Source organism: Apteryx rowi, unplaced genomic scaffold (assembly GCF_003343035.1).
Source record: "Apteryx rowi isolate R43461 unplaced genomic scaffold, aptRow1 scaffold_385, whole genome shotgun sequence".
Classification (NCBI taxonomy): Eukaryota; Metazoa; Chordata; class Aves; order Apterygiformes; family Apterygidae; genus Apteryx; species Apteryx rowi.
The window spans coordinates 224274-245980 of record NW_020450363.1 but is presented as its reverse complement, the minus strand read 5'-3'; the positions used below and the strand labels follow the sequence as shown (position 1 = coordinate 245980).

At 36.5% G+C, this 21707-nt stretch overlaps 1 protein-coding gene across 1 annotated transcript in view; it reads left to right on the top strand.

Annotated features, from left to right (window-relative positions):
* The first annotated feature begins 975 nt into the window (after positions 1-975).
* CAPS2 (calcyphosine 2) overlaps positions 976-21707 on the top strand; it is a 35340-nt gene continuing 14608 nt past the window's right edge. Inside the window, exons 1-11 of the mRNA XM_026074281.1 lie at positions 976-1156; positions 3653-3699; positions 5308-5353; positions 5474-5593; positions 9113-9286; positions 11665-11787; positions 15471-15538; positions 17805-17924; positions 19387-19461; positions 20362-20457; positions 20588-20681. Coding sequence (XP_025930066.1) covers positions 1076-1156; positions 3653-3699; positions 5308-5353; positions 5474-5593; positions 9113-9286; positions 11665-11787; positions 15471-15538; positions 17805-17924; positions 19387-19461; positions 20362-20457; positions 20588-20681 — 1044 coding nt within the window. The 5' untranslated portion in view covers positions 976-1075. The remainder of the gene's footprint in view (positions 1157-3652; positions 3700-5307; positions 5354-5473; positions 5594-9112; positions 9287-11664; positions 11788-15470; positions 15539-17804; positions 17925-19386; positions 19462-20361; positions 20458-20587; positions 20682-21707) is intronic.

The window sequence follows — 21707 nt, the reverse complement described above, 5'->3', positions numbered from 1 at the left end:
ACCCAACGGCCGCGCCGCCGTTGCCATGGCAACGGGGGGGCGCGGCGGGGCGGTTGCCGCGGCGACGCGGCGGGTAGCGGCGCTCGGCCGCCGCCCTCCGGCGTGGCGCCCCTTTTCCCTTCCCTGACTCCTTTCACAGCGTCCTTCCGAGAGAAAGTTGTTTTAGTAGCGTGCTAACGGCAGAAATGCAACAGTGTCGTGTGTCGTCGTGTGCCCCCCCGCCTTCGTCTGGGAAAGGACATTTCAGTAACAGGGCTTGGGGCTATGTGAACATGGAGGCGTTTTCACTTTAAATGCCTTGAAGAAGGGCCTGTGCCTGGGAGCCTACTTGTTTTTTTTTTCTTTTCTTTTCCCCCGGTTAACTTATGTTGCGCAAACAGCTCTTGCCATCTCTCTGAGGGACCATACCGTTCTGCTTCCTGCTTGGTAAAGCAAAGGCTGCCTGGGGGTTAAAATCTGTTCAGTAAGTCAGAATAGGGTCGGCCTTCGCGTGTGGCGATTTAAAATCAGAATATCTGTTTTCTGGGCATTAACCAACAGGCTCTTGGTTCAAGCGGGCCAGCTGGAAGGAGAAATTAGCAGAGCAGGAGATAGGCTCTGATAAAATGAGGGTCTCGGAGGCTTGCTGAGAAGTGGCAGGATCCTTGTGCCTTGCAGAAAATACCTGCTCCCAAGGCATAGTGCAGTTGGGGGCAAGGGAGTGGCTGTAAATCAGGAATAAAAAAGGGTTGACCCTGGCAAGAGGTAACAAACTGGTAATGCTGACGTGAGAGGATATGTAAAGATGTGTAAAGCTAAGGGAATGAGGAGTTGAAACTTGAAGCTAAGAGAGAAATTTGAACAGAGACCTGGTAGCACATTAGTAAGGAAAGATTAAAATTAAGAGGAGGTGAAAAAGGGAAGCTAGCAATGTTTTCATAGCTTACTGAAGAAAACACCCAAGTTTATCAATGGCAGACATATTTTTTCTAATGTAGTAATGTTTATTTACAAAAGTACTTGCATAGAAAATACATGATTTTCTAATATTCTTTTCTGTTTTTCAGTTTATTCTGAAGGGCATCATCAAATTTGCATGGATTTGGAGGTTAAAGGAGTTTCTGCATCCCCTCGAAGGCAGACTCTGCTGTCCTCGAGGGGGAAGAAACATAGTCAAGTATGTTAATGGGAGGCTTGTGGCTGTTTTCCTTCCCTACTTTGAAATTTTTACAACTCTCTTAATCACGCTTTAGAAGGTGTTTAGTTCAAGCTTATAACATACACTGTAGAGAAGGAAACATTTTAAGAAATTATTTTTGTCAGAAAGTTATAGTTGAATATAACAGTTTCTCAAATGAAGAAGAGAATTTCAAAGAGAAACAGCCATCCTAAAATAACCAATACTCAAGGTACTTACCTGGGATGTGGGGAACTCAGGTACAAGTCAGTACTTGCAGTTAAGTGCGCAGAGATTTGAACCTTGGCTCTGCACTGTTTCAGACTATTGGTGGATCTGATATCAGATTTTGGTGTAGTTGTATTTTTTTTGTTTTGTAAGAGAGCAATAAAGTAAAGCAACTCCCAAAATGTAATTTCAGACGGCCTAATTACAGACTGACGTGGTGTAAAATAAATCTCAATACTCAGCATTCATTATGAAGGGAATTTTGTTTTTTTTCAGGCATCCTAATGAGGAGATAAGGTAGGTGTGCAACCCTCACAAGGTAACTGTAGCAGAAACTTTCAGGCTAACTTTTGAAAACCAGTAAATTACATGCTCGATTAGTATAAATATGATATCAGATTATGAGAGCCATTGCTTTCATTATAATCAATGTAAATACTAATATTTTTAATAACAGTTGATTTTTCTTAGAGATAATGTGTACTTTATGCCCATGAAGTAAAAGTTAATCTGTAATCTTCACTTAGCTCCCAAACACCCATTTAACTTCCATATTGCTGGTGGATGATCGTATTAGGAATTCCTGGAGTTCGACTGCCAAACTGCTGTTTTCCTTTTTTGTTTGATTTGGAATGTAAAAACACTATTTGTAACCCATATTAAGAAATTTTATAATGGTATCCTTTAACCTTTTTTTTTTTGAGAATGAAAGACTTGTATACATCAACAGCATTTGGGGCATTTATTGTAAGTTGTAAAAGAAATGTGCCTGTTTTTCTCTAATCTCTTACCCCTTTTTCCTTCTCTTCCTCATGCCAGTCAGGCACCAGGAAGTTCACATTTGGAAATTCTGCTTCTTGGTGGCTTGTTAAATCATAGTTTTAACTTAATTTTAATCTATGTTCTTCAACTAGTAAATTTGGACTGTCTTCAAGGTGATTCTGCAGATGTGATTGTTTGTTTTTCCTCATGGTTAGATGCCATCAGGAAAAGGAATTATTTTAAGACTTTAAAATCTAGAACGTGGTGTGCTCTTTATTTTAAGGCAGTTGAAACGATACAGAAAAAATATAAAATTGTGATTTAAAGCACTGCAAAAATATATGTGACTTAGTGCACTGTGTATTCATCTGTAAGCATGTCCTTAAAAGTAAGACTAAATTGTGTCAGATCTTGAAACAGCTTTTTTACGTATTTGACCACGGGGTGGTGGTGTTTTATATGCGCGACCTTCCTGGAGGGGGAAGAAAAAAAAAAAGTAACGAAAAGCCTTTTTTAAAGGCACTGGAGGGTAGTATTGCTCAACTGTGAACTTTTTTTTTTTTTTTCTCCCCACGAGTAGGCTATTGTTCTCAAATCATGAAAGATACTGGGCCACAGCTGGAAGTAGGATGTCTGCTCAGTTTGGATTGTGATGCTGAGACCTCTGAGCTGAGCTGAAGACTGTTAATAACAGCTGAGCTGAAGACTGTTAATAACCAAGATGCTGGCCCCGGCTCACAACATCCCTGAACCACAAGTTTTTTCACACTGGGAGGCTAGTTGGGGGAATTGTTACTATATGCTTGCCCCACTCGCACAGTCCTCCCTAGGGATTTCCATTGGCTGTTTTCAGAAATGTGATAATGGGATAGATGGAGCTTTGGCTTTTTTTTTTTTTCCTTTTTGTGTGTGTTATCATTTTGCTACAATGACAAGGTGTGTGTGGCATAGTACCATGCAAAATAAACTGTATGAGTACAGAAGCTGTGTAGTCATCATCATGTGGTACTATGTTAAAGCTAAGATTGTGCACTACAGCAAATAACTATGCTTCTCTGGGGTCTGAGCTAGCTCCATGTGAGCCAGATGACTGGCTACATTGGGTTTTTGGTTTAAGGGTTGGATGAGGGGTTGATTCAGAGACTCCCCAACCAACAAGGAGCATATGACCTAAGACCTTGTTAGTAGTGATTGTACAATCAAAGCCCCAGGAGCATGGAGTATTTTTTTAATGTCTTATTAATAGCTGGCATGGACACTATTCCTTAATGACTAAAAATCTTTCTCTCCTGATGAATATTGAGTCTTTTAGTCTCACTTATGATCTGTAAGAATCAACTTTCAATGAGAAGTTTCTTTGTTTTGTCCTCTTACTAATAGTATCACAGTCAAATATGTCTCACATATTTTGAAGCATCCATTCTAAATATTCTAGAGGAGACTAAAAGGAAAACTGTGTTTTAGACCTGATCCTTGTAGGTGTGTAATAATGTATCATTCTTTTAGGGGTGGAGACCAAATACGCTGGCTAGTCGTGGTCCTCGTCCACCGGAGTAAGTCTGCTCCTATTTTTTATCAGTCTGTTTAATTGTGCGTTATTAACAAAATGCATTCGTGTTGATATTGATAGGATTGATATTGATAAGTATATCAGTGCTCTGTTAAATTTATCATCAAAGGTTTGTTTTCTATGCTTTATACTTAAAGTAGAATTTCTGAAGCATTATTTATATTGGAATTAACTTCATTTGTTTTTGGTTGAGCTTAACTGCAGAGTAGTACTCAGGGAGAGTTATACTTGCAGCTTTTATTTATACCTAGCCTTTCTTGAATATTTTTAATGTAATAGTCTGCAAAAAGAGAAAAGCATTTTTTCTTTTAAGTGTTGGTCATCTTTGCAGGTATTAGAGTAAAAGTTATAGAGAAACTGTTGTGAAGGGTTTTTACAAGCAGGGGGAAATTTTGTGCAGTGCTTATAGAATTTAAAACCTTTTAATTTTGTCTGCAGATAAGGAACATCAGGTAGTCCAAGCATCATATTTGATATTTTAGATTTTTTTTTTGTTTACTTAATTTTTACAGACTGTGTATCTTCCTGTACTATTTTGCAAGTATACATGACCATGATGTAAGATTTTTCATATCTGAGCAAAACAATTTCTGTGTGCTCTCAGTCATTCTCTAATGAAAAAGACTTGAGATTAAGGCACTCGTTCCAAAAAGTAATCTTGTTATAATAGGATTGTTTGGAAATATTGGTAGTAAAATAGTAAAAATACGCATTTTGGTACTGCTCCAGAGTATATCTGAATGTTTGGAAGAAGTTTTATCATGCTTGAGATTGAAATCTCCTGTCTTGATGAGACTATTTTAAGGTACATTTTGCAAATTTTAGTGTGACTTGCAGTTGTCTAATGTGTTTGTAATAAAAACTTGGTTACATTTTCTACAGTCTTTTTTTTTCTGCTGCAATGCTAATAGTATAACTTGCCTCTTGGGATGTGAGCCATCTCTCACTGAAAATCAGTAGAAGCTGGGCTGAACCCTTTTGAACTGTCATCCTTTGGGAGGTTGCAATTGACTAAAAGTACAAACAAAGTTCAGAAATGTGTTGATGAATTGGAGCTGTTTTAATTTCTTTAAGCAGAATGAAATACTGAAGTATAGCTGGCTTTCACTGTATTAATCTCTTCCAATAGTTTTGAAGGCTTGCACCTCGAAGAGCTATTACTTCCCTGTTGTCTGTCTCGTGACTGATTATAGAGAGAAGTTGCCACAAATCTGTTGTGGAAGAAGGGCATAAGGGATCCCTGACTTCTGCCCTTGCTGCAGCAGCTCTGGTGGAGAGTGAAGAGTAGCCAGGATGGCCTTGCTAGGGCTGTCAGAGTCTGGGAGCGACGTTAGGCCTTCCACGAGCCCTTTGCAGCTGCCAGTGTACTCTACAACTGGGGATGAGGGAAAGCTCTGCAGCCAGCTCCTGAAATGGCTAGAGGGGTTAATAGGGATTTTGCCAAGTAGGTCCTCTTCAATTGTAGTGAAACTTTATAGTAGAGAAATTTTTGTGAAGGAGCTAATAATAATTATTAATAGATGTTTTGCTTTTGCTGTAATAGAAAAAGAAGAGAACATACTGCTATTAAAATCATTTTAACCTCCTGCAGGGTGCCATGCCTAGATCTAGGGAAGCTGGGAGATTCTGATGAAGAGGTAATTATAAATTAATTTTGTCTTGAGCAGTTATTAGAATTCATGTGTTGCAGGAGTTTATAAAATACAATTTTGTTTTGACTCTATAACAGTTACCATCGCTTGTCCTTTTCATTTTAGGATGGGGACTCTTGCATACCATACAGCAGAAATTATCCTCATACCTGCCCTCTAGATTCATCTTCAAGTTGGAGAACATCATTACAAACACCATATGCACAGAATCAACAGGCTCAACAAGTCAGTTTGTCATTATAAATCTCTGTAAAGTATGCCCCTTTAGGGATAATGTAGACAAAAATACTTAGCTTTATTATACAACTTATCTTTTTTTCATTTGATTAAACTCGTATCTCCAAGTGCTACTGGTCCAAATTATTTTTGGTCAAGTACTTTTTACTGAGAAGCATCTAGAGTATTTCAGAAATACTGTTTTCATCATTCATTCACCCTTTTCCTTTTCCTCATTTTTAAGATGCATATTAGCAGCTAGCTTTATTAAGAATTTGCCAGAGCAATTGGAAAGTTTAATACCTTTGAGGTAGCATGTAACTGTGGTTTATCTTTTTAAACAAAGTGGAACTTACGAAAATAATAAAGATAAGATAATTAGTGGTCACTTAGCATATATGGAGTTAAGTGCAGTCATTTCATAGAGTTTTTCTCAATCTTTTGTCTTTAAACAGAGTTGTGATGTCAGCTTTGGAATTATACTATATTCAGTTTGTCAGAATGCTTTTATTGTTAGAATTTCTTGGTCAGTATTACTATCTTTTTTTCATGTGGCTAAGAAACTTACCTGCCACTAATCTTAGGTGCTTTACAAGGAATATCAGTGGTCCAGCTGTTAACAAGCTGTTTTATAAAGTTACAACACGCTTCAAGATCAATATCTGGTATAATAAATTGACATATAGTATAATATATAATACACATAATAAATGTAACACCAGAGAGGTTGTGGAGTCTCCATCCTTGGAGATATTAAAAACCTGACTGGAGGCGGTCCTGGGTGACCTGCTCTAGCTGACCCTGCTTGAGCAGGGAGGTTGGACTGGGTGATCTTCAGAGGTTCCTGCCAACCCCAGCTATTCTGTGATTCTTTAATTACCCCGTTACTAAAGTTGTTCCTTGAATGCAGGAAGAGCTTTCCTTTGGACTCTTACACCTGCATTAAATTTGAAAAAAATGAATGTGGCAATTTTTTATTTGATCATTCATACAAGAGAGGTTTTGGTAATTACTATTTGATTTCTCTTTTGCTTTAGTTTAAACAGATGTCTAGAAAGTCTTGTCAGAAGAAAATGGAGGTAAAGTAGCTGAAAAAATACATACTGACAAAATAACATTAGCAATTGAATGGTAGAGTACTATAGTGTATAGTCTGAAAATGTAATATGTTTTAACTTCTTTTGTGTGACAGGAAGGAGCTTATTTGAGAGACTATTTTTAATCTGCTGTCGTTGTACATCGGTTAGTATTTTGAAAGTGTTTCAAATGTGGTAATTAGAGGAAAAAGGCTGAAGTGCTGCAAGCAGTAGTCTTCTGATATCCCTATATCTTCAAGCAACTAGATATCAAAAGCTTTAAATTAGTTCAGGAACAATGCCACCTACATAATCATGGCAAAATGTTACAAATATTATTATTTGTATTATATATATGTGCATTATATATAAGTGCAGCTTTGCCACTGTTCATTGTGTCTCTTGCGTCTACACGGGGTTGCTGTTAAGTTGATGCCTGAGTTGCAGCAGACTCTAGGAGGGTTTTGCCTACCCCTGCTGAGCCAGGCTGTTGGCTCCTTGTGGTTTCTCTGCATCAGCTACAGTCTCGGGGCTGCAAGCTCACTGCTCCAGGCTGTCGCTCCCTGTCCTCCACACCTTCTGCTCTATAGAAGATTCTCTCTCCTGATCAGACTTGGTAGCTCCTTCAGAGAAGGCACAGTCTCTTCTTTTCCCTTCAAGGGGCTCCACTTCACCCAGTCTTATTGAAGGAAGCTAGGAGAATTGTGAATAAAAGTAGAAGAGCAGAAAATGTGTCTGTCCATCACAAGAGCAAATGGAAGTATTGGTCTGAAAAAGTGTTTTGAACATAAGTAACATTCCTTTACAGCAGCTACACACCTTTTCTTTCAAACTGTTTAAACTCTTGCATGCTACTCAATCAAAGCTTAACACTTCTGTTGTTTCTGAGAATTTATAGCTAATGAAAACGTAGCAACTCATGTTAATTAAGACTTTAGACTTTAATTAGAGTTTAATTTAGACTGTATGTATGCATTGTGTGAATTGACTGATTCTGAGATTACTGAGATTACTGGACTAAGAGTACATTACTTCTCAAGAGTATCCATGTACCTGACGTAGATATTTATGCACTTCTTAAAGTAGAAGTGTAAACGTTTAGCTACAGATAGGTTATGTTCCTCTCTACTGCATCGCAAGCATGCAGTACAAACATGCTTGAGTTGCTATACTCCTTTTAGCTATGGGTGCCTAAAATTTCACCTCTCGCTTTACCATATTTTTAAAATATAAAGTTCATACGTATAAATCTGTCTAGCTGCAGAAGTGCTAACAAAAGGTTAATATGGCTTTGACCATTTCCTAAGGTCTCTCTTTCTTCATTGCTTTCCTTTGTCTTCTGTCTCCTTCCTTCCTGCCTTCATTATGTCTAAAATACTGTAGTGCTGAATGTGTGGGAATGCATCTTCTGTTCACTTACACTCTTTTACCATCTCTCTCTCTCTTTTTTCCTTTCTTTGGTCTCTTTTTTCATTCTTTGTTCTTTTGTTTTTCTTTCCTTTTTTTCTTTGAGAAGATTTTCAAGCAGTCCCAAAATACTTTAATGTATTCCTCTGAGCAGCTTTTATTTCTGCATTGCTTGCTTCTTGGGTCCTGACTGAGCATAACAGACTGTGTAAGTAAATCTTCCCAAAATAGGTCACTTTCAGAAGAATAATTTAAATATGGTCTTAACATTCAGGAAATTAACCAGTGAGAGGGATGTGATTCCTCTCTTGAAAGAGAATGCTGCCCTTTCAAGAATGTCAGTATTTTGGTTTTTTGAAAAATGATTTTCTAGAACAGGATTGTTCCCTCCCATTGCAGGATCAGAAAACGTGCCAAGCAGATATGCTAGGTGAGGCCATCTTATTTTTTGTGAATGTTGAACAGATCTCTCATAAACATTGAAGGTGTTAGTTATTCAAGGAGAGAAGGAAGGATGAAGTGTTGTGCTTCTCTCATTTCTGCTGTTTCTGTTGATCTGGTCTCCCTTGTTTAGAGCACTGAAATGAAGAAGGCAAACTTAGGAAGTTATGTAGTTGGCTTCACAGCCTTTTCAACTGATGTTGCTCTAGGGAAGGGAGTCCCAAGGCTAATAGTCTTCTGTCACTTGTTATTAGAAATTCTGATTCAAAAAATTTATCGGCCTTTTAAATCAAATGTCAGAGCTCCAGGCTCACACAGTTCTCAGAACATGGTCTTACAGGACAGTACCACTGAGTTTCAGCTTTTCTCTTTAAACTATTTCATTAACTACGTATTTTTTTTTGATTAAAAAATGGCAGAATATGAAGAACTCCATGAAAATCAAACCTGAATATGCAGTCATGTTTACGTTGTTTCTTAATGTGAAGCGTAGTGCCAAGTAAGTTTTTAAAAGTTAGACTGGATGGCCATTATAATTGTACTGTTATCATTTAATATTTCAACCACAGGCTTTTATATAGATTTTTTTTTTTTTTTGCTTTAGCATTCTCCTTTGGAGCAAAAGACGATACCAGAAAATCTGCGCTCCCCAACAGACAAATATAAAGTAAAGTATCAGCAGTATGAGACAGAGATGAAGGAAAGATATAAGCAGTACTCTCAGAGAATTGCAGAAAAGAAAAAAGACTACATCCAGTGTCCAGAAGCTTCGAAAAAGGTAACTAACAAAGAAATAATTACATTTTTAAATGGCAAATGTATGTTGGTATTTCATTACAGTGTGTAGAGAGGTTTGCATGTGTGTGTAAATAATGCTCTTTATTTATAGCTTCTTCCATGCTTTTATTTACATAGATATTTCCATTTGTGGTTTCAGAAGTTAATGTTGAGTAGGGTATAAAACTACAGGAAGTTTGCTGGAGTTTCTTGTTTTGTGAGCACTGGTAATCACAAGTATGCTACAGGCTTGTACTCTCTGGTAAGGAATGTAATATTTGCCCTCATAGTGCATTTTTAGCTTGAGCATCAGGATTAGCATGAATGATAAGAATTTGAACCCTGAGCAGATGTGAGGCAGTGGAAAGATATTGGTAAAAATCTTATTTCAGAATATATAAATACATTAAAATCTTTTTCTTTAAGTATAGAAGTATTTTAATTATTATTATATTCAATTATGATCATACATAGAACTTAGTAAAGAAAGGGGGAAAGATGTGATCTATACTGTAGAAAACTATATAAAAACTAAAAATGAAAGAAAATGAGAGGAAGGAATATGGGGTTAAAATAATGGAAGATAATACCTGTCCTTTTTGCTTTGAGCATGTATGAGATCCAGTACAGCTGGACTGCAAAGTTAGACTGCAAACCGTATTAGTTCTGCCAGGTTTCTTTGTGTTTTTTAATTAAAGCTAAGGTGCAAACAAGGGAAGAGCAATGGGGGAAAAATGGGAAAACAAAGTGGGGGGGAAAAAAAGCTTTCCTTTTGATTTGGAAGAGAGAGTGGAGAAGGATGGCTGCGCAGAGTTGCATCACTGTAGGTGTGCAGAGATGGTTGAAAAAAGATGTCTGGCAAGGAACATCTTGAACATCTGTGAGGACTGGTCAAATGCTAGCCTTTGGTGAGGGGAGTTGATGAGCGGGGATGATGAGTATTAATGAAAGATGAAGTATGCAGATGTTGAGGGAACATATTGTGGTTATTGCTTTTCAAAGAAAAGGTTGCATATTTGTTGCATGTCACTAATGACAGTGAGATTACTGATTTTACTTGCTTAATGTTCAGCAGAATGAAGAGGAAAGTTTTTACAGAAGATAAGGATTATGGTTGCTTGGACTAAGATACCTTTTGCATATATTGCTGATAGTTTTTAAAAGAATATTCTCTTACAGTCACATTTCTAGTATTCAGATAAGACTCAGAGAATCTGTAAGTAAAAGAGTTGAGGGAAGAAAACTATTCTGTTGTTTTGGTAAGTTTACTTTGATTGTCAGTTCTGGTGTTTTGTTGCAGTATTACTTCCACTGTTCCCCTCCTCCCCCAACTCTTATGTACCAGTCTGACACCATCATGTCTTCTATCATCTTTATATGCTATACTGCAAGCCTTTCAAAAGGGCATTTACAGGAGCAGCACAGGTTAATGTGAAACTGAAACTGAAGAAATAGATGGCAAGCATATGCTGAGAGAGAAATAACAGGGGTGGTTCAGAAAGAGTCTGGTGCTTTTGGGTTTCAGAATCACCACTAGAAGCTGAGGATGTCAATTCTTATGAAAAATTTTAATATGATGTATAGCACAACAATTTTCTTTGTTAAATATTATCACTACCTAATTAAATAAATAAAGCAAAGCCTCTTTAGATTTCAAGATATTTATTACTTTATCTGATTTGTGGAACTTGTAGTAACTTTTTTTCTTTGAAAAGTAGTTGCTCCTAGAGCAACGTGACTAACGAAACCTGTCCTTTTGATTTATCTCCTCTGTTGCTTCCTCTCAAACTTCTGTAAACACAGCCGCCTTTGTCAGTTTTCTTCATGTCCTCCATATGGGAGATATTCCGATAATACCTCCAAGCTGATTTACAAGTCTCGGACCCAGTTCCATGCTTTCCCTCCTCCTAGCCACCCTGTATTTAACTTCTTTGCTGGGCAAGAAGCAGCACTTCAGTTGAGGTGGACTTTGAGCTATGTGTATGATGTCAAATCTGTTGGTTTTTGTTGGCCGTTGCCGAACAGAATAGAGAAGGGATGAATTCTTCTTCAGAGAGATACTAACAGTCTGTCTTTTCTGCTGCTATTTTTTCCACAAAGCTTGTAGGAACACAATGTTTTTGAGACTTTTTTCTGTTTCAATATGGTTGGTAAGGATTCAAAAGCTATACTGATAGAACACAGAGCAAGATTCTGTAAGTCCAGTTTCTTAGAAAGCCAGGCTAAAAAAAATTTCTTCACAGAAATTAGCACAAAGTGGAAGAAATATAGACTGGGGGAGGGGGAGAGAAAAAGGAATTTTTAATAAATAGTTGTGGATTTTTTTTTTAGTTATTTAACTTTGATGTTATGAAAAGAATGTATTGTATTTTTGTATAGGGTACACACCTTGAAGACAGGCAGAATGATGATCTTACAGCTCTTGATGAGAAAGCTCTCCTTCAGCCATGCTATACAAGCAAGCCCTACAATATGCAACACAGCATAAGGAAATCAGAAGCTGTAAGTTTGGGGTTTTTTTTGGCTGAAATTAGACTGTTAACTGTCTAGACTTACAGAATGACTTCCTAGATGTTCAACAGAAGTTGGGCCTTTGACAATTTGGTCCTAGTATGTAATTACACCCATTGAAATCATGGGGATTTAAACATTTGTTTCAATGGGAATGGAACTGAGCATTCCAGTGAGCATTTTTTTAATCTTTTCTGTAATACTTGTATTTTGTGTAGTATGTATATAAATGAAAATACAATTTATAAATAATAAATAGAAATAAATACATAGAATAAGAGGATTAACTGAGTGACTTGTGTGAACCTGACTATACTGTTGCATTTGCTCTGGTCTTTAGCTTGTCTTTGAGCCTGTATTCCATGATCATCCACAGTATGTACATATCAGCTCTCGCTCTGCCTTGTTTCTAGAGCAAACTGGCTGGTTTCCCTAGTTAACTCTTGAGATGGAGTATGTGATGAGAACTGTCTTTGTAAGAAGTATGGGCTCTATTTTTACTATTAGATCAGGTCATCCATGGTTTTGCCCGAGTCTTCAAAACCTCCAAGTATGGAGCTTCTGCAGCATCTCTAGGCACCATATTCCTGTGCTACACTACTCTCCTTGTGAAGTAGTTCTTCCTACTATCCATCCTGAGTCTCCCAAGGCTCCATTTGTGACTTTGGCCTCCTGTTATGCAGTCGGCCACTGTCAAAAAAAAGTTTGGCTCTGTCATCTTTGTAACTGCCCTTTGATTGTAGGCTGCTTTTACAGTGCCCCATAGCTTCCTCTTCTGCAGAATAAACAAACCCATCTCCCTTAGCCTCTCCTTGCAGTTTGTGCACTTTGGCCCCGACCCACTGCTGGATCCTCTTGTCTTGACCTTAGGGAGAGGGGAGAGACCACAAACCAGAACCAGGTGCAGCCTCTCTAGCATGAGTAGAGAGAAATAACAACTTTCCTTAAATGGATGTATCCAATATGTTTCTTTAATTTGTTATGTAGACATGATTTTTACTCTTTTTAGGATTGTGCAGCAGTAGCAGTGTTGCCAATTTAAAGTTAAGCCTTGAATTTAGCGTTATTCACAGTGGAGGAGAACTTAAGATTTGATATTGCAGGTACATTAAGGTACATGTTGAACAGAGTTAGCATTCTACCATTCTCATGGAATGTTAAACCGTAAGAAATCTTATGAGACTGTAAAGGTAAATAATGTTTTTCACTTATTCTGTTTTCTCATCTATATGCACAGAAGTTTGCATCATTGCAAACATTTATTTGATTTCTAGTCTTGCTAAAGTGAATGTGGATGTTGCACTACTGAGGTCACTGTTCATTTCTATTAAAAAAAAAAAAAACCTTTCAGAAAGTACTCTTATGAGAAACATTTTATCTGTTCTTTATTTTACACGTTTTATGCATTATTTTACACATTTAAACATCTGTACTATAGGGAGAGGGTAGTGACAAAAAATTTCTAAGTATCCTTAGAGTAACTGTTTAATGATGAATCAAGCTGAAAAGGTGGAGAAATGGAGCAATGCAGGACTGCGGACTGACAGGTATACTGCAGCTGGCATACTTTAAAGAAGTTAATAGGCAACTGAGAAGGGTATCACAAGGAATGTTAAAATCAATTCTGTTATTGATTGGCAGTCATGGGTGCACAGTCTATCTTTCTCTTTCTAGGGCAATCTCTTAGGTTCACTCAGGTTCAAAATTTTGATAGTTGTAGGAAGAACAGAAAAAATCAAAGTAGCTATTGCATACATATTCATTCAGTTGGATATATGCTGCATCAGTTGTAGGCATTTAACTTTAAGGTGCCTTAAAAACTTGGTTGAGAATATACAGTGTTAAAATTTCCTTTTATTGTAATCATTACTAAAATTCAGCTAAAGCAGAATTTCTCTTAAATTTTCCATAGTTTAGGATGAGAATTCATGTATTAAAGAGAGGTTGTAGTACATGTGTGATTTCTGTAGTAGATGTGTGATTTCCTGTGGGGGCTACATGTAATATAACTAGTTTTTGTGAAAGAAGCTCTGTTTTCTCTGAATAATCATGTGTTTTGTGGACAAAAGAGTTAGTTACTTTCAACCAGTGATAAGCACTGTAAATTCAATATTTGCCTCAGTAGTTTTGTAAATTCATAATAGAGCTTTTGTGTAAAAGCTGAATGGAAGATGTTCCACAGAAAAATACATTTAGTGACCTTCTAGTATTCAACTGAAATTCAAAGTGTAAACTTTCTTTTTAAAAATCAGGTTCTTTTCAGCATCCTGGCTGTTTTGGCTCTGTAAGCTGTGATTTGTGGAATATACTGTGTTTCAAGAACACTGCTCTGTGTTACCACTGTGTTCTCCTTTACATAATTCTTTTTAATGCATGTATTGTGACAGTGGGCAAAGATTCAGTAACTTAGAATAAAGCACCAGTAGTTGTGATAGATACAAAAATGAAATACAAACTCAAACCAAAAACCCACCATCTCCTGTAATTCAGAAATCTTTTAAGGCATAACATCAGTTCAGAATAAACAGCTTGGTCTGGTGTTGCATTAGTTATTTTGGCTAGTGCTAATCAATATTTACCTGAAGATTTGTGAATTAATAAATCTATGGAATTAGTGATTATCCCTTACAGTTACCTGGCGTCTGGGAACCAACTTTCAATTCTTCTTCAGTCTAGAGAGGCTTGATCTATTTAGAATTTGGTTTGAACACAAGAATCTGCATGGAATAAATCACTAATCATAGAAATATCTTAATTCTTTGGTTTCAAAATACCTAAACAGTTGTCAAAGGTGTAGGTTGGGTTAGGAGGTTGCATAGAACCCCTCAGAAATTATAACCTCTGTTTCCTCATACATAAAAGTAACTTGGATAAAAAGGGCAAATCTAAGTTGCAGCGGAAGAGTTCAGAATTCTGGAAGATGAAATGAAGGGAGATGGTGTGGCCTAGTTGTTGCCATTGGCCGGCATGCTAACCTGGGGCATCTTCTTGTGCCTTTGTTGCTCTGTTAATGAAACAAATAATGATCGACTACTGACCACTTTACAGTGAATGACACGGGGTTATAGTTAGGTGTTACTCTCTAGTAAAAGTAGTAAGAAGCTCCTCTTAAATTCCCCTTCCCCTCAGGACACTCTCTCCTTTATAAAATCTTTCAGATTGGTCTATCTCAGCAGAATATTATTCTGGCATAAATAAAATTTCTGAGTTGAAACTACATACTAATTCAAATATTAATTAACTCAAATTTTACTAATCAAAAATTTTTTTGATTAAATATTACTGGAGGTAATTTTTTTTTTGCATTCTCTGGATTGGAATCTGTATGAACCATGTTACCTCAAATAGTGCAAGTTACCTCAGGCTCTGAGGAACTTACAGAATAAACTTACTTCTACTTGCAGAATAAATTTATTGGAAATAATGCAGAGATAAGGAAAGCTGTCTGTCAGTAGAAATATTAGAATTCTCATGTTTATTGACAACTAAAATTCACAGAAAATTTGAGTGTGTAGCAGAGAGTATTATTTGCCTATTCTTCACACGAATAGGACTCTCTCTATTCAAGAAAGGTGGAAAAACCCTTGAAAATCCGAAATTAGTTGCAACATTACAAAGCTGTTGAAGTGTCTGGTGTTTTATTTCGTTTACTCTCAGACAATTTTTCCTTGCAGGAAGATGTAGCTGCAGAGAGGAGAAAACAAACTGTAATAGAACAGGTGATGGTGGATCAATTATCTAGGTAAGGGAATTTATTAAATAAAATTTCAGTTTTCTGTGGAGAAGAATTTAGATCTATGAATGTTTGGCTTTTATTGCAAAGGAGATGTTTTGACCACATCATTGCGAGTCTTATGTAGTGTTGCTGTTTTTTTTTTTTTTTTTTAACACACTCTAGTTTAAGTGCTATGCATAAGGTCAGTTTTCTCTGAGAATTTTTAATTTTATACTGGAACCTAATTTAAAGGTTTTACAATAACATTACTTTTTGAAAATAACCTGCTTTTATCTCTGCAAAATACATGGATGCCTGTTATAAATTACACTTCTTTAGTATTATTTTCTTTTCTAAGAATCTCAGCTTTATTAATATTCTTTTATTAATACTAACATACCATCCCTTTGAAGTAGAAAAGTATTATACCAGTGCTAAGCAGGTAGGAAAAAAAGGCACAGATAAATCAAGTTGATAAAAGTTGCACAGGAAAGCTCTCCTAACTTCACTGCTGTCCCTTTAGCTCCTATAGAGCATTGCTTTTGTGTTGTAAGATACCATACTATGTTAAGAAAAAAAAGTAATGTATAGGTAAAGATAAGTATAGTAAAACTGTCTTTTCTTATTATTTTTTGCCAAAACCTTTTTCTCATTTTTTAAGTATGCTTTAATAATTCTGGGACATACTAAAGCTGTCTGGTCATGGCAATATAGTTTGGTGCAGGTTAGTTCAGTATTGTTTCTCATACACGGCTAGTTTTAAACAAGTAAGGTAATTTCTACAGTATGGTGCATCTGTGCTTAGTTACTGTCTCTGTAATTGTTTATTCTGATACTATAGCCTATCAAATCTTGAGGTTTTTGAGGTTGAAATGTTGTTACACTTCACCATTGTATTGCTTGTTTCAGTTCCAACTGCAGTTTAGCAACCTGTATTGCATAAAAGTCTGCTAATGCTTTTATGCTCTTAAAAGCTGAGATATCAAGAACACGGTCAGCAAAGTTGCATGAAGGAGCCAAGATGTTCATCAAACACCATGTTTACATTCCAAATGTCATTGTAACAGGATTAAGAATATGAAATCTAGAAACAGTGTTCAACGCAGAAAACCCAATTTTCAAAACTAATGCTTGTCCCTGGTCATATCTTTACAAATAAATAGGCAAAGCAGATGATTACAGGGATTATTTTAACAATATGCTGGTTGTGTTGAAGTGGTTTTAATCCTACTGATGCAGGACTAAACGTGCAGCGTTGTGCATCTTGGATCACTAATGTTCGTTCTATGCTTAAACTCCTTCAGCTGCTTCTCTTTTTATTATTCTTGTATTTCTTCTCCTGCTCTGAACCCTTCTATTGACACTGTCAAAACAATGTTCAGTAGTGCTGCAGCTGCAGCAGGGTGAACTTTTAATTTAAAAAATCTCTCTGTTTATGTTCCAAATATAACTGTGCCAGTACTGTCAAGGGAATTGGTATCAGAGAGCAGGATGGTAATCGAGGAAGATTAGTTCAAAACTGTCACATGAAAAATCTATTAAAGGAAACACAAAAGGTTTTTTGATTTTGTTTTAATGGAGCTAAATTTGCAGTTAAATCAATGCAACTAATCTGTGTGTAAAGATGGATCTGCATAGATCGGAGAGCAATTTTATAAACTTAAATTATTAGCCATACAAAACTATTTTCTCTTTTTGGTTATGAACCATTTCAATAACGTAAGGATAGATGCAATCTAATATATTTTTAAAGTGCCCTCTTTTGTTTGATTATTAAACTGATAAAGAGAATATCATAATGTTCAGATTTCAGTTAATTTCTCTCCCATCTGCTTGATGGGACTTTGGGATCCTGTAGACTGTGCAGTCAGTGCCTTGGGAGAGGAAGTGCCTATGGATGGTTTTGTTGAATGATATCATTAGCCAGCACTAGAAACTGCAGTGACTGATTTTTGGAAGGAGCCACTGGTAGAGACGATTAGTGGGAATGAGGAAAAAAAACCAAAAACCTTCATAATCCTCTGAATTATACACATTAAGTTACTACAAGTGTTGCATTACCAGACTATTATTGCAGATATTTGACTTTGAGTAATAGGTTCAGACTTTGTTAAAAATACACAAAATTAAGCATGGTTAATGGCTCTCTTTGTGTTCTTACTGTTGCATTATTCTCTCCTTTTTTTTTTTTTTTTTTTTTTTTTTTTTTTTTTAGTAAGAATATGTGAGATCTGAAATGTATACTTACTATTACTTACTAATATGCAGAGGGCTTCTCCCTGCTCTTGTTTAGAGCTGTTATAAGTGACCCAGAGCAATCCGCACGTGCTGATGTTGATCAGGCATCTCATGGACTTCCAGGACTTGGGACAGCACCATTGCGTTTTAGAAAAAGAACACTACATGAAACAAAGTAAGTTTTCTCTAGTGGTCATTCTTTAGAAATACATTCTTGTGCTCTGTTTTTTGATTATTTTGGGCTCTGTTAAGTCTTCCCTGCTAGGTTATGTGATAAAAACTTGTCTCTACCAGCACAAAGGAGCGCAGAGAGACAATGACAGGTGAGGGAACTTGAATAATACCCTGCCCTGGCTACTTCCAGGCCTTTCACAGGAGAGTGGTCAGACCATCAAGTGCTCATCTCCACAAGCACAGAGGCAGGCAGGGGAACCCAAACTGTCTACTCACAGAAGTGGACATCTTCTCCTGGCTCCTCCCAGGGCTGTCCCAGGAGAGCCAATAGTGATTTGGTATCTTTTCCTAATATCCCTGATGCCTTTTTTGGTGTTTCGTTCCTGACTTGGACCCAGTAGCTTCATGCGAATCCTTTTTTGTAGGCTCCCTGTGCTTGTAGTTGCCTGTTGAGACCGTTTTTGTGGATTCTCAGTATATAATGATTGATTCAGAGTATTTGTAGAACTTGGGAGTACTATCTTAAGCTCACACTGATGCTGTTCTCCATTACAGGGTTTTGCCAGCTGCCTTTGAGTTGGCTGTGTGCTTGCAACTTTTTTTTTTTTTTTAGATTCCCATCCTAAGGTGCATAAAATTGCATAAATATATATTAGCAAATGCTGATGTAGATCTTCACAACATAATCATACTTTCTTTCATGTTTTGATTTCTGCTGAAATAGGTAACTGTATGGGCATTTAAATGTCATTCCTTGCCTGTGAGCATTGAAATGGTTACTCCAAGGGCTCGAGAAAAAACAAGAAAACATTTTGATCTATATAATGAAATGGATGTGTATCTCCTATTTTTGTTTTGTTCTGTCTCAACATGCAGGCAAACATCTCTAGTTTGCTTATTTTAATACCATGTTCTGAAGGCTTTCTCAACAAGTTTCTGTTTTATTTGTATTCTTTAAAAAAAAAAAAAAAAGGGAGGGGGGCAACAAAAACTGGTTTCAAGAGCAATCCCCCAATCTCAGTCTCTTACATCCATCACATGGACATATCTTTATTTCTGGAAATAGTGATCTATACTGATATGGCTGATATAAAGTATCTAGGTGGGTAAAGAAGACCCCACATGGATATTCTGCAAGAAAATGTATTATGTGGTAGGAGCATGGTGCATGGTGGAGGTTTAATTCTAGACATCAGCGTATCTAAACAAAATATCCCATTCATACCCATACCTTCTGTGGATGTACTCTGCTTTTCTGTGGTGAACAGTTGTATGCTATAATTGCAGAATGCCTTTCACATTACAACTGAGTTACTTTCTAATTCAGCTACAGGGGATCATCTCTTCAGCCAGGTTGCCAAGGATACCATATTTCACATTTTTTGCTGTTTTGAAACAGTTGATTTTCATGTGATATAGCTTTGTGAACATATAGGTGTTGACACGTTGAATTATTTTCACAGAATAAAGACCAAATCAGGATTAACTGAAAACATGCTTTCTAACAAGCTACGCTTTGACAGTAGGATTGTATCAAGGTAATCACAAATTTTATAAAGATTTTCAGTTCTATGAATTTATGAATGATGATCTTTACCTTCTTGAAATAATTAATTGCACTGAACCTTTCATTCTGAGCCCTGTGTTTAGGAAAAAAAGTATGTGCTGTGTGGGTGTATATTCACACATGTATAAATACAGCTTTTGATGTGGCTGACTGTTAGTGGTTGTACAGTCCCATTGCACAGCATTAAGATGCTTAAGTAATGTGATGTTACCATTATATCCATCTTAGCTCTGTGCAGGACACAGGGATTGTGTAGAATAGTGCTCTTAACCATTGCACCTCAGTTAGTTAATTAAATTTTTTTTTTGCCTTATCTTAATATGTGGCAACCACTGTGGATGAAAAGCATGACTTTGTATCTTGTTTGTAACTCCTTACATATTAAAACTTGCAGATTTAGCATATCTTTGTAACTGGTCTCAACTGTGTAGGGGATGATACAAACATATTCTTCAGCTCTGTAAGTGACTCTTTTCTGAAGCACTGAGCCGTATACCCTACTTGTTAGACACAGCTCAGGATTCAGCCACATCGCTTCGTATACCACAATGAATGTAGGAGTCCTGATTTAGGTAATCCTTTAGTTAATGAATGAAAATTACATTGGTATACTAGAGATGCAGTTTTGATAGGTGTTCTTAATATTATAAAGAAAGAATATTGAATTAAGACTTGTGTCCAAATCTACAGATTGAATTGCACAGTATTTCAATAAAAAGAGTCAGGTATCTCTTTCAAGGAAAAGGATTATGCAATAAGCAACACTGGACATAAAATATGTGTTTCAAAATAGAAGTGCTATTTCTGTTTGAGTTGAACTTGATTTGTATAAATGCAAAAATCTAAAGGTGGTTTTCAATTTTCCTTCTAGAAATGGTCGTGATGCTTGCAGAGAGTTGATTGGATTTTTTTTTGCATATGACAGATCCATTACCGTGTATGAATTTCGGCAATTTGGAAAAAACAGGTAGAATAAGTCACTTTTAAAAAGTTATTTGGACTGTGTTATCTTACTTAGATGTGTTATCTTTTACAACGAATCTAAGAGGCTTAACTATATTCGGTTGTTTTAAGATCAGTTTTGAATTATTTCACAGAACAAATGCCTTGCCTTTCATTCAGAAGGGAGTTTATCAACACCAGCAAGGACAAAAGAAGGGAAAAGCTTATAATCTTAGTGACTTCTATATTGTAAGTATTGTTCTGTTGCACATACACCAATTTTGTTGATGATTTAGAAATAATATCTAGATATTAGAGTTGCACATTGTGATCTAGCCTTGAGGGGAAGACTTTCAGCTAATTTCAGTAGGCTTTTCCCATTTAAGATTTCCAGGAATCTGGATTATTTTGCTGTCAGAACGTTTAGAGATTCCACTTTTGTCTTCAGATTAAACTGTAGTTTGTACTTTGACCACTAGAGGGCATAAGGCTGCAGACAGTGAAGGATTTGTAGGCGTTAAAGAGTGACAGAATGAGCAACTCAGACAGGAGGGTCTTGAAGTTGAAATAGACTAAAGTACTTGTTCAAAATTAAGAATCTTTGCAAGGTCTGCTGGCACTTTTGACACTAAGGAATGATTGAATAGATATTTTTTTAAACCTGAGAAAATTTGTAGGGTAATTGGTTTTAACCTAAACTTTGAGGAGATTTACCACCAGCTGTTTAGAAATAGCTTTGAAAAGAAACTTTTGCAAAAAGGTGTTAGTTTGAAACATCGTTTGAATATATAATATCTAAAGTCAAGGCTTTGTCTAATGGAGCATTTTAAACTAGGCTAGACTTCATCCACCAGCTGATCTCATCAGTGACTGTAAATGATATTGCATCTTCTGTACTGCTGGATTTGTGGGTTAGGTGTTCCTGGTTTATAAATACTTAAGCAATTTTTCAGGTACAGGATGTTTCCATTGAGTTTTCAGCCTTTCACTCCCCCACTAATCTTAAGTTTAGTGTAAATGAGGTATTTGAATATGAAAATAAAACTCTAAAAACTAATGTTGTGTTCTATTTTGTCTAATAACCTACCTTCTCTTAACTGTTTATATGTGGCTACCATGTAAGAGTTTGCAAGATGAAATAGATGACTTTATTGTATGGTGGTTGCAGCTATTTAGACAATTTTTATGGTTGCTATTGATATGTTTGCAACCTGCAGATGGAATGATTAAAATGTGTTCTGGATAGAGATGCTTCTTTAAGGCATCCAGAAGATG